Source organism: Ambystoma mexicanum, chromosome 2q (genome assembly GCF_040938575.1).
Source record: "Ambystoma mexicanum isolate Mex_15411 chromosome 2q, UKY_AmexF1_1, whole genome shotgun sequence".
Lineage (NCBI taxonomy): Eukaryota > Metazoa > Chordata > Amphibia > Caudata > Ambystomatidae > Ambystoma > Ambystoma mexicanum.
The window spans coordinates 1,410,934,289-1,410,951,185 of NC_090924.1; the positions used below are offsets into that span (position 1 = coordinate 1,410,934,289).

The 16,897-nt window shown below is 46.8% G+C and overlaps 1 protein-coding gene across 1 annotated transcript in view; it reads left to right on the top strand.

Annotated features, from left to right (window-relative positions):
- The window catches only part of RFTN1 (raftlin, lipid raft linker 1), a 694,433-nt gene that overhangs the window by 664,012 nt on the left and 13,524 nt on the right, over positions 1 to 16,897 (top strand). Inside the window, exon 9 of the mRNA XM_069648901.1 lies at positions 8,405 to 8,486. Within this exon, the coding sequence (XP_069505002.1) occupies positions 8,405 to 8,486 (82 nt within the window). The remainder of the gene's footprint in view (positions 1 to 8,404; positions 8,487 to 16,897) is intronic.

The window sequence follows — 16,897 nt, forward strand, 5'->3', positions numbered from 1 at the left end:
AAACAGCCCCTGGGCATCGCAGCGCTGTTACTTGTTCTTAACTCTGTTACAGAGAGGAGCATATGGCATTTGGGTCAGAAATACATTACACACAGGAGGATAGTATAACATTTCCTTATTCATATCTAGCAGGTGTAGGTCTTGATTTCGCTGTGGTGTGGGCAGTGATTAAGTGAAGAGCAGTGTTTTTATAGCTTTGCGGAATGCCAGGTGGGAGGTTTCTCCACAAAGTGGGGATGGTAAGGCGTTTCATATGTGTGTTAAACTATTTTGTTCATAAAACTTGTGTTTAAAAACTCAAATAACTAAAATGATCAGAGAGTCAGAGCTTACATACTGTGTGATCTAATCACCTTAATACCGACCTTGCACAATTCGTAAATTGTCCTCCTATTCTTAGTGAATATTATTTCTTTCCTGTTCTTGATTCTGGTTCATGGTTCCCTGTCTGTTTTCTTGGACCTATTAGAAATGCTCAATTAATCTAATGCCCAATATTACTTTTTACCATGTGTTGTCAAAATCCTACAACCCAATTCTTACCCTATTAGTCAGTTCCTTGCAGGGTGTTGCTCTGGGTATTGCAAGGGGCTTCTGAAGCATGGATAGGTGTACAATCTAACTCTTGTCGGGGGGGAGGGCCTTTGTTGGCTGGTGGCCTTGAATCTATGAGATGGATATATGTCCTGTTAGTTGTGTGTGTATGTATATTCTCAACAAAAAACTTTTGCCTGCGAGTTATTGCATATGTGTGTCTCCCTTAGTGCCACACTTGTGGGTCAATTTATCACTAGCATGAAGACAAATGTCTGTCTATATTTGTAAAAATGTACCTTGCGCTTGGTTTGGGTGTACATCGGGTAATTGTCCTCCTTTTCTGTAAATGAGCCCCTCTCCAAGTGAAAAGTTTGCTTAATAGCGTGTGTGAGCGGCTTCAGCGGGGAAAGGTAAGAGAAATTCACGAATAACTGGATCGGTTAGCCTGCTAGTGCCTGGATTCCTGTGTCCATAGAGATATAACTTAAGTTGGGAATAGCCTCATGAGCTGTTGACTGTGCGCTGGGACTTACTTGTGACTAGCGATTATATACAGAGGCTCCATTTCGCTCTGTTGAGCTGTCCGTGCTCCGGCTCGTCCGTTTTGTTTGAATGGTGGTGTCCCGTTTCCCTAGGCAACCTTAATAATGCGCAAGCGCGGGGCGAAGCTCGTTGCTTGGAAACCAGTCGCAAATTACTGTGCTGGTTTCTCAGGTTCCCATGATAGGCGTACCCATTTTTGATTGCCTGTCTACTGATGAGCGCCGCTGCTTACACCGACCTGCTGGGCTTATGATGGGATGTAATGTACAACTCCCACTCAAATCTATATATGACATTGCGCATTTGTATGCTGTGCATTGCTTCCTGTAGCTTACCAACAACTACTGTTAGTTACATTGCTGTGAACCTTGCCTGGCCGTACTCACTTTGAGTATGTATAGCGCCTTGTTTTATTTTATGTGTGCATTTAGGGAGGCACACTGGTACTGATTGAGTTAATGGTTGTGAAACCCTGTTGTTATGGTGGGCACTCGATTAGTTCTTTGTATTGCAGACTGCAGTTGAGAATCCCTACTTTCTACTACAGTGTGAACCTGTATGTTTACATTCTGAACTTCCACATCTAACCTATGCATTGAAGGTTAGAACTATCAAGCTGGGGCACCTAAAGTTCTCAGATCGATGCCCTGTATGGGTTCTTACAAGTAAGACCTTTGATCTCAGGTCTCCTTTGTATCACATGAAGGTGAGTTCTTCAATAAGACCTGTGAGATTCATGCCCAGTTTGTGAATCCACCAGGACTCCTTGTGTAAGAGAGCCCTTTTATTGTTTGCAGAATGTCTTACTGTGTCTATGATCCAGCATATATTGTCCGATGGATCCTACTGCCTTATATAATGTGCTATGAGAGGGGCTGTTTGTATTTGGCATCTAATGCGAGAGCGATGCTCCCCTATTCTCTTGTGCCCATGTTTTGAGGTTTGTCCAATGTATTTCATGGACACTGTGTACAGTTCACTGCATTAGATGTTTTGCAGTTAGTGAATTGTTTTAGGACCCATGGTCTGCCCTCCGCTGTGAATGTGGTCATTTTTTGTGTGAATTTGCACACTGTGCAAGTTCCACATGGACGATAACCCACAATTTGTCTCAGATTCCATAATGATGGTTGCTGCTGTTGTTTTTGAAATGATGCATCCGTTAGATATTCTTTAAGGTTTTTCAATCGTTTTTATGCCATTCTCAGGCATGGTTCATCTGGTAGGATGAGTTTAACCAGTGGGCAAAGCTTTTTAACAGCTGTTTTATACTGGGGGTATTTTGGCAGTAAGTGGTGACACATGTCAATTTTTGGTTGTTTTGTTGTTTATGTCTGGTCCTCAGTGTCAAAAGTTCTTCCCTTGGGGTGTAACTGGCTCTATTTCCTGCCGAAGTCCTTTTTGGGGGTATCCTCTGGCTTTTAGTCTATCCGTGAGGTCCCCTACATGCATCTGGTAATCATTCAAGGAAGTGCAGTTGTGGCATACCCTCAGAAATTGTCCATACAGAAGATTTTGCTTAAGAGTCAGAGGGTTATAACTGCCCTACTTCAACAGTGTATTTCTATCCATAGGTTTTTTGAACAGTGAGCATTTCAACTTTCCATTATCGGTGCAAATACTGAGGTGCAAGATAAATTGATTTCCTAGTCACTCATATTCATCATAAATTTGATGTGTGGGTCTCGATCATTGAGCCAGTCCAGAAATTGTAGGATGTTCTCTCTGCTGCCCTTTACAGATGAAAATAATGTTGTCTATAAAGTGTTTCCATTTGTGGATCCTTACTGAATAGAGGTTCGTGAGTGAGAAAATATGTCTCTCCTCAAAGCATGCCATAAAAAGTATTGCAAGACTGGGGGCAAATGCTGCACCCATTGCTGTTCCATTCACCTGTTGATAGAATTTACTATCAAATTTAAAGACATTTTTCATGAGTGCTGTGTGTAGTAGGTCTACTATATACTCAATTGGCAGCTTTGTTGTAAGTCATGAAAAAAACAGTTGACTTCATACACATCCCAGAGCTTGTTCCTGTGGGATGCTGTATAATGCTATTATGTCCATAGTCACTAGCATCTCTTGTGAGGGCTTGAATGGTTCTTCCTCAAAACATGCAGTGGTTGCCACAGTATCTCGTAGATAAGATTGTGCTAAAAGGCTCACTGGTTTGAGAAAGTAGTCAATTAATGAATTAACCGGACCTATTGGCCTGTCAAGGAAAACTCTGCCACCCATGTATTCCTCTGCTTCAGCTCACCTGTTTCCTGGAAGCCCTCACACCAACCCTAACTTAGTGAAAATAGTGCAGTGCTTTCACCCCTCTGCCCTGTGGCTTGTAACCAGGACTTTCTCTTCTACCCAGTGGTGTACTGAACCGGGGGTAAGGGGCGCAGCTTGCCCCCCCCCCATTGCTCTTTCACTAGCCAGGCCATGCCTGGACATTTGGGAGCGTGACATCTCTCCCGTTCGGCACCCTCATTGATAATGAGGGTGCCGAACGGGAGAGGTGTCTTGCTGGCAGGACAGTGAGGATGATTAGCAGGAGGTGTTCCTACTCAGAACCCTCATTGTCCAGGCAGAAGAACACCTTTCCCATTCAGCACCATCCTTGTCAATGAGGGTGCCGAACAGGAGAGGTATCACTCTGCCAGGACAATGTCCTGCAGCACTCGGGGCAGCAGTGTGGCTCTCTCGAGCATGTGACACGTTGCCCTGTGTTAACAGAGTATCACAATGGAAGCCATTAGGCACTGATGGGAGGGAGGGGGACTATTAGCTGGGACTTTTGTCCCTTCAGAAATGTGAATGGGGTTGATCAGAGGCAAGAAGGGTGCATACATTATAGACTTAATGTGAGGCTAAAAAATCCCCTGTAGCCATAGTCATTATTTTATAAAGCTAAGCCACACTCTTATTGCTGAACATTTTTCTATGATGATGTATATGGTGTAAAGTTTGTTTATTATGAAAGGCTAGTTTATTATGAAATGTGATTTGCTTCCAAGACATTGCAATAAATAAAGTATTATTTAAGTACATGAAATGCAAAGCATAACCTGAATACATATCTATATCAATCAAACCTTGCTTAAATTGTCTACATCCTGGTTTTCGCAAAAACAAGCAGGTGATTGCTGGAAGGTTTAGAATGAATCTTAACCTCTGGCAAAATGCCTGGGGTAGCGGAAAGGACATCACATGACCCTTGACCTCTGATGACATCACAGGAAGTGATGTAATTTGACACCCCCACCCCACCTCCTGAAGTGACATCACGGGAAGCGATGGAACGCTGCCTTTCACCCCTTCATGAAACAGGAAGTGGCATCACATACAGGGCTGGACTGGCTCTGTCGGTCGATCGGCCACTAGCCGACGACCTTGAAGACATGGGGGGGGGGGCGGTTTTTCAGCAAGCCACCCCTGGGCCGGTTTATTTGAGGTGTTTTTGAAATTTGAATAATGCTGCCTGCGGCTGCAGCCCGAGAGCAGCTCTCGCTCGCCAGCATCGGCGGATGCTTCAATAATCATTCATCAAAGCAAGGTCACACACATGTTACCTTGCTTTGATGCTTTTTAATGCTTTTTGATGTTGCAGCATCATTCATGCATATTTTGTTTACACGCTCTTCAACAGCAGACGGCATCTTAATAAATACAGGTGAGGCTGCACACAGCAACTTGCCTTTTAAAGTTCACAGAGGATATGGGTTGTTTTGAAGGTCAAAAAAGGGTGTGATTTGCTATTTTGTCTACGGAAGTTGATGGGACCTGCCCCACTCCTGGACCCAATCTTTCAATTTTCTGTTGTAAATTTACCCGGATTTTGTTTTTGAATGCTTACCTACAACAATACACATGTGACAGCAGTACACACACGGTGGATCACATTTGTGAATTGAGCTATGCACTATAGCATGTATAATGCCCAAAGGCCACCAGACCAGCATTCCGCTTGATTCAGCAGAGGTCGGTGACAGGGACTAAATTGAGTGCAGTTATTTTAAAAGAAAATCAAGAACCTGCATTATTTTGTGGGCTAGCACCATATTCCTACACCTCTACGGAAAAAGGTCCCAAATTAAGAAAGCTTCCCCAGGGTGCCTATTCTAGAGGCATGAAATCCCTGAATCCGAGCCGCCTGAGGTGGGGAAACAAACGTGAAGCAGCAGGAGGCACAAGAAGGCTGCTGTAGCTGTAGCCTGTAGCTGGAACCGCATATTAATATTGAAAACCATGTGCCACGTCGGCGCTCGTTTTCTTGTCCGTAGTTTGGCTTTTTTAAAACAATGAACCGTGGTCGTTTGGTTTGGACTCGAGGCGAGACACTTCCCCACAAAAACAATTGAGGGACTGAGCAGAATGACTTTGAAATCGCTGGTCAATATTGCCCTGCACAAGAAATATTGATGTGCATTGTTTGGGGTTTAAAAGGTGTGCACATTTTATCCTTTGCTGACAGCACTTTAATAAATTGGGCTTTTTTTCCAGGTGTTCATGATCAATCTTCTCAGGGGCCATGAGGCAAATGTTTGAGGGGTGACTAAAATACCTGCCCTATCCCTTCCCACCAATTCTCTCCCTGCAGCGGCCTCGACCCCTGCACTCAGGGGTGGACTTTCTGGACTGGCCTATCGGGAACTCTGGAGATTTCCAATTAGGTCTCTGTACCCTGGGCCCCTTTTGTGTGGTAAACAATTTTATTTTCAAATTTTCTCACAAGAAAAGGGTGGGGCTTGCGTAAAATGTGTAACATGGGGCCACTTTGAAAATGATTTCATTTTCTGTAATGTCGTGAATTGACGCAATTCATGGATGGGGGTTTGAGGGCCACTTTTTTGAGGCGAGGGGTGGGCCACTTTATTTAGGGCGTCCGGGCCTATTTCCTGTCCCAGTCCGACCCTGATCACATAGCATTGTTCCTGACTACACTACGAAAAATAGTGTTACGATATCACTGTAAAGTCATATACATTTCATACAGGAATGGATCACGATATGTATCATTAGTATCAGTGAGTATATGCCCGTATCACCAAATCACTGTGAATGCAAGCAAACGTCCAAGGGCAAATGATAGTGAGGTGTTATTATACAGCACTTACACTTAAGTGCTTTGTATAGAACAAACATACATGCAATATCACCCAACCTGTGTTGGTACACATTTATGAACCTCAGACGGATGAAAGGCCGAGTTGGCCTTGCTGGGATTCGAACCTGAAACCTGCAGATCACACACACATCGCAGTAGCGTGTGCCCAACCCACTGAGCTATCTTACCGGGTATAGTAAAATGAGAAATTACATGTCTGAATGTTCTTAAAAGTCAGAAAGCAAATTACGCAAATTACACTGCAAACATTAAACTAGTAACTCAGATTTGACAGCAGGCCACTTCATCTGCAGGTCTGGTGCAAAGTTGGCCATATGTTAAGTCTGCAGGGATCACCTTTTCAGGCTTCAGAGGTTGGTGAAAAGCATACATTCCATTTAGAGGGTTCATAAATGTGTATTAAAGAATTTAGAGTAGCGCATCTCTGGGCACTTGTTACCGCATACATGCAAACAAGCATTCTGAACAGAATGCCAGGGCGATAGGAAAGATAGACACTTTACAACAAAGCATTACTTGTGGCACAATAAAATTAAGGGCCACTTTTTGTGCTATGGTCAAACATTTCTACACAGTACACAAGCATTTATGCACAAGGATTTTGTCATGTGACCGAGGACACCGAGATGGAATGTCTTGTGATGATCGAAACAGACACAACAGCAGAAAAAAACATGCTATAACTGCAACTGGCGAAAAGCAAAATACATAGGGTCTCATCAGGGATTGGGCGAGATCCCGGCGCTAATTGTGCCCAGATATCACCCATTGCTATTAGCGTTAACGCAACCTGGACTGGCTCAGTTTGCGCCGGATCCCGAGTTGCGGTGGGGAAGTAAATCCCCATTCCCATTATGTCCATTAGACCCAATAGGGGTTTCTTGGCGCTATTAGTGCCGGTGCAGTTAGCGCCACCCTAATAATGCCGTAAATGGGCGGAACATTTAGATTTAGATATTTACCTTCAGCAAAAACATGGAGGTAAAACTCTCCTTTTCCGTCCAACTGGAGATTGGTAAATGCGGCGTAAATAGCATTACTGCGGCATGTTATCGCTTCGCCCAACTTGTGATGAGACCCATAGTCCGAAATGGATGCCTATTCTACTCTAAATTCTTTTAGACGTTTTTGTCTGCATTGCGAATTTGAGGTGTTTAAGAACAGACTAAATCAGTGACTCACCCCCTGAAGTGTGCCTGAAATAAATAAACCACTCCCATTTGCACATGATCTTTCCCTTTCTGCAATGGATTGCCAGGCAAAAAACGATGGTCTGTGGGGTTTCCTGCTGGGGCTAGTGATCCAAGCTGCTCCACACTGATGAGGCCCAACAAGGCTGAAACATGTTTGGGGATGCTTGTTGTCTTGTGCAGAAGGAATATGACCAAGCAGTCCAGGCTGCACTGCCCCTTTTGGGGTGGGACCAAGCCTGATTTGCAAATGGTCTTTCCTTTTTTGTAATGGCTTGGCAGGCGAAGAACGATGGTCTGGAGGGGTGCCCAGAGCAATGCCAGAGGTTAGGATTAATTCCAAACCTTCCAGCCGTCACCTCTTTTGTTTTGTGCACATCCTGGTTTTCACCATTAAACCAAAGTGTGTGATCCTGGGCAAATCATTTAATCGCACTGTGTCTTATCTGCAGCTTTGTAAGTGATCCACTTCATAGCTTATGTTAATACATCATGCTATCATAAAAACGCCTAATGGCTATAGATTTGCTCCATATAAAATGATAGTGCAATTTGGGTATTTTGCACCACGACGTTATTGGCCACTTGGCTTAGGTATGGCAACTTATGTTAATGTAACTTTCATGTTGCCTCCAAGTATCAAAGACTGTTGATGCTCCTTGCAATGTCCTTTTCTGTGAAGTCACTTCTGTCGGTGCAATCCCTATGGAAATCTGGAGGTTTGCATGTATTCTGCCCCATAGCGCCTAGACGGGGTCTATTAGAGGAGTTTCCTGCATCTGTAATGCTCCTGCAGGTTCTCTTAATGTGTATGTGTTAAACAAGGCCTCTGCCACTAATGTTACCAAAAAAGATGATTGGGCGGCTGTGAATGATATGGCGCGCTCTGCATTTAGGAGAAACGTATCAGAACTGTTTTCGTGCAATGCTGAATACTCCCCGGCTTCAGCCTGTGATGGGGTGAGTGATGGGGTGAATGCTGACTCGCTGGAAACGTTAATGTCTTGTTTTGCAGCGAAGGGAATGTGACCACCAAGCAGATCGTCTTCCTCCAGCGACCCTTCCTGCCCAACAGAGGAAAGAAGAAGGAGTCCAGGGTGAGTGACCTCCAGATCCAGCCCATGTTTTTCTTGGCTTAGAATGCTCTTCCCAGCTTGGGAGAATGTCAGTATGGTGCCTGCGAGGGCCTGGCAGTGTGTGGAGCCCTCCCAGCTGGTGCGCTGGGGCAGAGGCTGTTAACGAACCGCATACAGAGTGCTGACTTAACCCTTTCACTGCTCCCAGGACGTACATATGCACCTGAATGGCCTGAAGCCCCTGCAATAAAAGGAACACTACTGGGCCTCCCTCAGAGTATGCCGGCATCATGGCGGTAGAGTCTCCAGGATACCAGTATTTGGTACTTACCTTTACCGCCGATCGGTCCGGCACATTGCCGCTGGATTACGAGTGCGGGCGGTACGGTGTAAATCCCCATTCATGGAGAGGGGATTTTCCATTATTACCGCCACCGGCAAAGCCGGTGACGGTAACAAGGGCTTTTTTGGCCGGTAGGGCACGTGGCTTACCTCCAGCATTTAGCTGAAGCTAACCCAGGTACCCAGCCGGCAGTAAGGTGTAAATCCACATTCATGGAGTCCCATAGGACTCCATAGGACTCCATAGGACTCCATAGGACTTCATGAGGGGATTGTCCGTCATTACCACCACCGTGGCAGTAACAAGGGCTTTTTTGGCCGGTTGGGCATGTGGCTTACCTCCAGCATTTACCTAAAGGTAACCCAGGTGTCTGACCGGCAAACCCGTAGTCGTGTGGTCCGGTAAAGGGCCGGTAGCCACGGATAACAGGACTTTTTTACCAGACCGCCCGACTCAGAATGAAGGCCACTATAGGAAGTCGCCCTGTAGATGGATGGTAGTGCAGTGAGTGAGAGGCAAAAGTAGGTTTAGGAACATATTTGCTCGGCTGGAGCAGCTCAAAAGGCCTTGTTTTGAACCATGGTGCTTAAGTGTTAAAACCTCTTTATAGAACTAACACTGAACAAAGTCAGCAGAAGCCTGAGGCAGGTCACCTGCAGGGTCCCCCAAGGCCTCCCCCATCATCGCTTCAGTTAAATGCAAATGTGCCCGGTGGTAGAAGTGTACCATAAAAAGTAGTGGAACGGTGGCCCGGGCAGGGAGCAACGTGCAACACATTTTTCAAGGGTTGCAGCCGTGCTGCTTGACAGCCAATTGTGTTGAAACAGATTTCAGTTTAGCTGTAGCTGCTATTAGGTGGTAAAGTGGAGCGATGTGCTTTAACTTGACATAGAACAGTTCTGGAATGGGGAAAATGGTTGCAAAAAGTAGTGGAACTATGACCAGTAAAAAAGAAAAGTAGTGCAACTCCACTCCTGACCGTTCCCGTTCACTTCGACCACTGATTTTATGTGCCCTAGTCATCTGAAACCTGAGCCAGGTCACATGCCCCTTATCATCCCTTCAGTTTAATGCAAATGTGCCTCAGTCGTCTGAAACCTAAGCCAGGTAACATGCAAAGTTCCACTAAGGCTCCCCCCATCATCGCTTCAGTTTAATGAAAATGTGCCATTTCCTCTGAAACCTGAGCCAAGACACATGCAGAGTCCCCCAAGGGCCTCCCCTATTATCGCTTCAGTTTAATGCAAATGTGCCATGTCCTCTGAAACCTGGCCCAGGTCACATGCAGGGTCCCCCAAGGGCCTCCCTATCATCACTTCAATGTTAATGCAAATATGCCATGTTCTCTGAAACCTGGCCCAGGTCACATGCAGGGTCCCCCAAGGGCCTCCCTATCATCACTTCAATGTTAATGCAAATGTGCCATGTCCTCTGAAACCTGGCCCAGGTCACATGCAGGGTCCCCCAAGGGCCTCCCTATCACCACTTCAATGTTAATGCAAATGTGCCATGTCCTCTGAAACCTAACCCAGTTCACACGAGGAGGCCCTCAGGCATCACCCCTATCACCAATCCAGACAAAATGCACATTCTGTGCAGAATCTGTGGGACATCGGTAAGGCAGACCCATGCCACCATCCAGGGCAATGCCTGAAGGACACCAAAGCTGGCATGTGAAGGTGTTACCTTAGGTCCGGTAGGTCAAAGAGTAAGATGCATGTATTACTAAGCCGAACATTAACGTGGAGGGACATTCACCTGTGGCACTGTGTGGGGTGTTTCGGTATTCTCTATGTAGCGTGCAGATGGCTTGCATGAATGACCCATTGGTGATGGAACAGACTTGAAGTGTTCGTTTGAGGTTGCTCATGAATTTCTCAGCCATTCCGTTGGCTTGTGGCCACAATGGTGTTATTTTTCTGTGTTGGAAACCCAGATGATCTGCAAACATTGCAAAGTCATGACCAGTGAAAGGTGGTCCATTGTCCGACTTTACTGTTGACAGGATTCCGTAATCTGCAAATGTTTTGTCCAGGGCGGGTATTACCGCCTGCGCACCGGTGGAGTGGATGAGGTGTACTTCCGGGAAGCGTGACATTTCGTCTACAATTACTAGTGCATATTTTCCGTTTGCTAGAGGTCCAAACATGTCAATTGCCACCTCGTCCCAGACTTGTAGTGGCATTTCGATGGATTTAGTGGTGCTGGGAATGTTCTCGGGGCCACTGCTTGACATGCGATGCATTTGTTCAGGAGTCTTTCTCCTTTCTCATCCATTTTTGGAAACCAGACTTGTGTCCTGAGCTGTCTTTTTGTGTATACTATTCCGCGGTGTCCAGTGTGGGCTATGTCCAGTATCTGATCCTGTAAAATGGCTGGAATTACAATCCTGTTTTCTTTGAGGAGTAGTCCCTCCGGGGACATGGACAAGGTGTGTTGCACCAGTTTGAACGTACATAGTTGTGCTTCATCCTGGTCAGATAGATTTGGCTTGTCATGATCCTTCACGTGCCACCGGCCCGATTTTATGCATTCTTGTACAGTTTGTAAGAGTTTATCTTTTCTCGTAGCTTCTGCTATTTGGGCTGTAGAGATGTGTTTTGGGAGTGCATTGCTGATGAGGTAGTTGATGTACTGATTTGCTTTCACCGACTGGCGCTCCTCTTGTGCTGGCAGGGGATATCTGGACAGAAAGTCTGCTGGATTGGTGTCTTTTTCTGGGCGGTGAATGATGGTGAATGAATATTCTTGTAGCCTCAGTCCCCATCGGGCTATTTGAGGTGGCATTTTGGCGGCAGGTTTTCCGCAAATAGTGGTGAGTGCCTGGTGGTCTGTGACAACGGTGAACGGGCGGCCGTACAGAAAGAGATGATAATGTTTGCATGACCACACAACTGCTAGGCTTTCCTTTTCAGGTTGGGAGTAGGCGCACTGCGCGGGTGACAGACTTCGGCTCGCATAGGCCACTATGCGTTTTGGTGAATTTGGCGATGCTCCTGGTCTGGATGGGGCCAGGATGGCTCCAAGGCCAACCGGGCTGGCATCCACGGTGAGTTCAGTGTCATACGTGGGATCATAGTATGCCATACATGAGGCTGATGCGATGCAATGTTTAATTTCTTGAAATGCTTCTTTGCAATCTGTTGTCCACTGGTATTCATGGTCTTTTCTTGTGAGGAGTCTTACCGATGCAAAATCTTGGATGTATCGGGTGCAATAACTGGCCATCCCTAGGAAGGAGCGTACAGCTGATGTGGAGGTGGCAGTGGGTGCATCCACCAGTGCTTGTACCTTCTCGGGATCGGGTTGCATGCCTTTGTTCGAAAATGTGTGTCCAAAGAATTTTAGCGTGGTCTTACTGATTTCGCACTTCTCAGGGTTGTGTGCCAAAAATGAGGATATCATCGCTATAATTTAAACTGTTAGGGATGTGTTTGATTATTTGATGGATTTCATTTTGGAAGATTTCTGCTGCAGAAGATACTCCGAAGCTCAGTCTCTTATATCGGACAGGCCTTAGTGTGTTGAGAATGTGGTGATGTATCGTGATGACGGATGAAGTTCAAGCTAATAGTAGCCTTTGTTCAGGTCAAGTTTTGAGAATATGGTGGCTCTGTGTAATAAATGCATCATATCAATCATGCGTGGGGCTAGATGCCATTCTCTTTCAATGGCCATGTTTGGGGCACGCATGTCAACACAGATGCGTATGCTTGATATGCTGTCTCTCTTAGGCACCGGCACTATCGGTGAGACCCAGGGTGTTGGGCCGGATGCTGGCTCAATAATGTCCTGTTGTAGTACAGATTGAATTTCATCCTCGACATGTCGCTGTATGTTGAGCGGGATGCCCCGATAATGTTGAGCCATCGGCGGTATCTGTGTGTTGATGTGTAATTTGATTTGTCTGTCTTTTAGGCGGCCAAGGCCTTTGAATAGAGCTGGGAACATTTTTTGGATCATGTCTTTTGAGCTGGAGATGTAGGTGGACATGATCTGGTACATGATGCCGATTAGCCCCATTTGTATGGCTGTTCGAAAGCTTAATATGCTCCCCCCTGGGACTTCTCCTCTGATAACATAGAGTTGTACCTTTTGCCTCTGCTCTTTGTATTGACACCTTGCAGTGAACATGCCTTTACAGTTAAGCAGTTTGTTGGAGCCATATGGATATATTAATGTGTCAGCTTGTTGTGGCTCTTTCTTCACCTCGAGAGACTTGTATACTATGTCACTTATGACATTGACGGTAGCCCCCGTGTCGATTAGAAATTCTAGATTTTGTCCATTCAGTTGAAGCAGCAATGTTGGGCTGTATTCGACTGCTGTGTTGTTACCAATGGCATGTACATATGCCCGTTTTCGATCTCTACTGAATGACGATGACCAGGCTGTTCTTCTTTCTTGCAGTGATCCGTCCAAGTATCTTATTCGTTGTCTTGGCTCTCGATGCCGGGAATCATGTCTGCTTTTGCGGTGACTGGAGGTGTCTCTCCTTTCTTCCCGCCACCGAGTCGATGGAGTGTGCTCACAAGAAGAGCTGGGTGAGCGCCACCTGTTGGGCACGGTGAATTGACTTGCGTGTCTTCGTGGGCTTTCCGGCCTTGAATTTCGGCCATCTTGTCGCTAGGATTCTCTATTGGCATCAGTGCTTTGGAAGAATTTTATGGTTTTGCAAACGGACTGGAAATGATTCTCTCCCCCACATTTGTCGCAGTGGTGTCCTATTGCAGGACACGGTCCTACATGGGGAAATCTGAAACCACATCTATAGCATTTTTTTGGTTCTGGAGTGTCACTTGGAGTGCGAATGGGGCACACGGTTGCTGCATTGGCTGTCTGTGTGATTGTGATATTTCCAAGCGATTCCGTTTGTAATGCTAATGCTGCATCAGCTCTTGCCATCTGAAGGATTTCCTCCAGTGTCCTGCTTTTTCGCAGTCATTTTTTTTTGCGAAAATTAGGGTACCCACATCCTGCAATTGCATGTGATTTGAGGGCTTCATCAGTGGAATATCTGTCGAAGTCACAATATTTGGCTCTTTTCCTTATTCTCATGACAAAATTGTCCATGCTTTCATTCTTGTCTTGCATCGTTGTATAAAATACATGTCTCTCGTAATCAACATTCCGTATGGGAGCAAAATATGTGTTTAATGAGTCAATTATGCCCTGGAATGTGTCTGTGCTGGTGTCAGGCATCTCAAATACAATGTCACATACCGTGGGTCCTAATGAATGTAGCAGAATTCCTCGTAGACGGCGTTCCTCTTTCAATTCGTCAATGTAAATGTGAAGTTCCTTCAGCCATCTGGCCCATCCGGGAGCCAGACTACTCGTGCCCGACATCTCGAAGTGTGGTATTGCTTCTAGCTGCAGGCACTCTAAATTCCCTTCTTCCCTGTTGCTGGCAGGCCTGGGGGTGGAGCTGGCCTGGGGGCTTTGGAGCCCACTGTCGGAGTTACCTTCAGTCATTGCTGCTGTCACGTGCGATTACTTGCAATTTGACGTTATAGCTGGCACCTCAATGTAGCTTGGCGCAGAACATGTTGCCAAATACAGGCTGATTTTGGGCCCATGTGGTTTTTGTTTGATGCAATTGTATAACGTTCTGTAATTTCCTCTATTGGCAGTGATGGGGCTGTAAACCTGCTGTGCGGCGGGCGCGTGGTGGTAAATGGAACGTACGCGCTGTGCGAGATGAGTGTCCTTTGCTGTAAAATGAGGCTCGTGTGGCAGTCTAGATGCGGCTCTTGCGGCACGGTCGTGGGTTTGGCTGGGGGTTTCAACCCGGTTCATGTATCCTCGTCGCCATTTGGCTCCTGCGTCTCATTTATCTGACATATTTACTTTGCCTCATTGCTGCACTGCAATGAGGCAAAGTAAATATGTCAGATAAATGAGACGCAGGAGCCGGGGCGCTTGGCAGGCTCCGCCCACATAACGATGTGGACTCGCGGACATCTACCCCCGTTTTTAGCATCAGCATCCTTACCCCATTTCTTCTATGAGGCGGAGTGGCTTCGTGCGGCTCCTCTGCGGACGCCTTGAGCTTCGGGGTGCCGTCCACCCCGGCGCCGGACATTCAGTGTTCTGCTCTCCGTCAGATTCCTCACCATCTCCTTGGTATGGTTCGTCCCGCATTCTTTCTTCTTCACTTTCCTTTCCACAGCCACTCTTAAGGTTGGGGCCACACGCTTGAAGTATTATGTGTTTGTAGTTACTGATGAGCAGTCATTTCCTTGTGCGGTAATCATCGTGCCTTTCTTGTGGGTCACGATGAGAGGGGTGGGCGCAAAGGTGGCATCTTCTTTTCTTATTTTCGGTTGCCGAAGCCACACTTTGTCTCCCACATGCACCGGTGCTTCTCTCGCTCGTGTCTTGCGGTCAGCAGCCTCTTTCATCTTTTCCTTGGCTGTTTCATCGTTATTCTTGGCTTCTTGTTCCAGCGCTGTCATTTCTGGTGTTCTGGGATCTTCTGGTAGACTCGTCTTAATTGGTCTTCTAAACATTAAGTCCGCAGGGCATATCCCTGTTGTGCTATGGGATGTTTGTCGGTATTCTCTCAGCAATTGGTTGATGGCCTGTTCGAATGGTTTGCTCTGGATGCTTGCTATTTGGAGAGTTCTTTTGAGGGTGGCCATGAACCTCTCGACCATGCCGTTTGCTTGCGGCCTTCGCGGGGTGATCTTGCGGTGTTGGAAGCCCATGTATTTGGCGAAGTTGTGGAAGTCGTGGCTTGCAAATGTGGGACCATTGTCCAATTTTATGATTTTGGGTATCCCATATGCCGACAGTATTCGGTCCAGGGCCGGGGTGACACTGCTTTCCACTATCTGTGCATCCGGGAAGCGAGAGTGTTCGTCCATGAAGACTACCACATGGGTGCCATCCCTGAGGGGTCCAAAGAGGTCCACAGCGAGTTCTTCCCATAATTGCTTGGGCAGCGGTGACATTTGTAGTGGGTTGGGATGTGGGGGTGGTGCTACTTGTGCGCAGATGTGGCATCCCCCCACGATGTTGTCTACCAGTTTGTCGAGTTGTGGGAACCAGACTTTTTGTCTGAGGAGGCGCTTGGTGGCTACCACTCCTCTGTGGCCCTCGTGTGCCAGGTGCACTGTCCGTTCCCGAAGCTCCTTTGGGATCACTACTTTATATCGTTTGAGTATTATGTGATCCTCGACCACTGTTAGTTCATCTCGCACCTGATCGAGCCATTTGATGTCCTCGCGTACCGTCTCCGCTTCGGTCCTCGCTTGTTGTCTCATGAGTGTTTTCTTGTTGGATTGTAGGCAGTGTCTCACGATTTGGAGGGCTGGATCTTGTTCGGAGTGCATGTTTAGCTCCGGCCACCCTACCGGAAGGGGCTGCAAGTGTTGTATGATATAGTTTATGTAAGCGTCCGCTATGGATGGGTGTGACTCTGGCGGTCCTGTGGGGTGTCGGGACAGGGAGTCCGCCGGGTTTTCGTCCGTACCCGGGCGGTGTACCACCTTGAACTTATAGTCCTGTAATCGCAGGCCCCATCTGGCTATTCTCGGGGGCATTTGTGCTCTCGGGTCGCCATATATCATCAGCAGTGCCTGATGGTCTGTTACTATTGTGAATTCTTTTCCGAATAGGAATAAGTGGAAATATTTGCAGGCCCACACTACTGCCAAGCTCTCCTTTTCCGCTTGGGAGTAGGCCTGTTCTGTGGCGGTAAGGCTCCCGCTGGCGTAGGCCACGATGTAGATGTTGGGCGGGTCCATGAGGTCTTTCTGGGTGAGTATGGCCCGAGTCCTACCGGGCTGGCATCAACGATTAATTCTGTCTCTCTCTCGGCGTCGAAGTATGCCATGTCTTCTGCATGCGAGATGGCATTCCTGATGCCCTCGAATGCCTTCTGACACTCCTGGGACCAGGTGAAGGATGCATCTTTACGGGTGAGTAACTGTAGCGGGTTGCTTATGGTGGCGTAGTCCTTCAGGTATCTGGAGCAATAACTGGCTAAGCCTACAAATGAACGCAGCTCTGATGTGTTTTTTGGGGGCGGGGCTGAGGTCAAAGCTGTGACTTTGTCCGGGTCTGGGCACATCCCCTTTTCCGA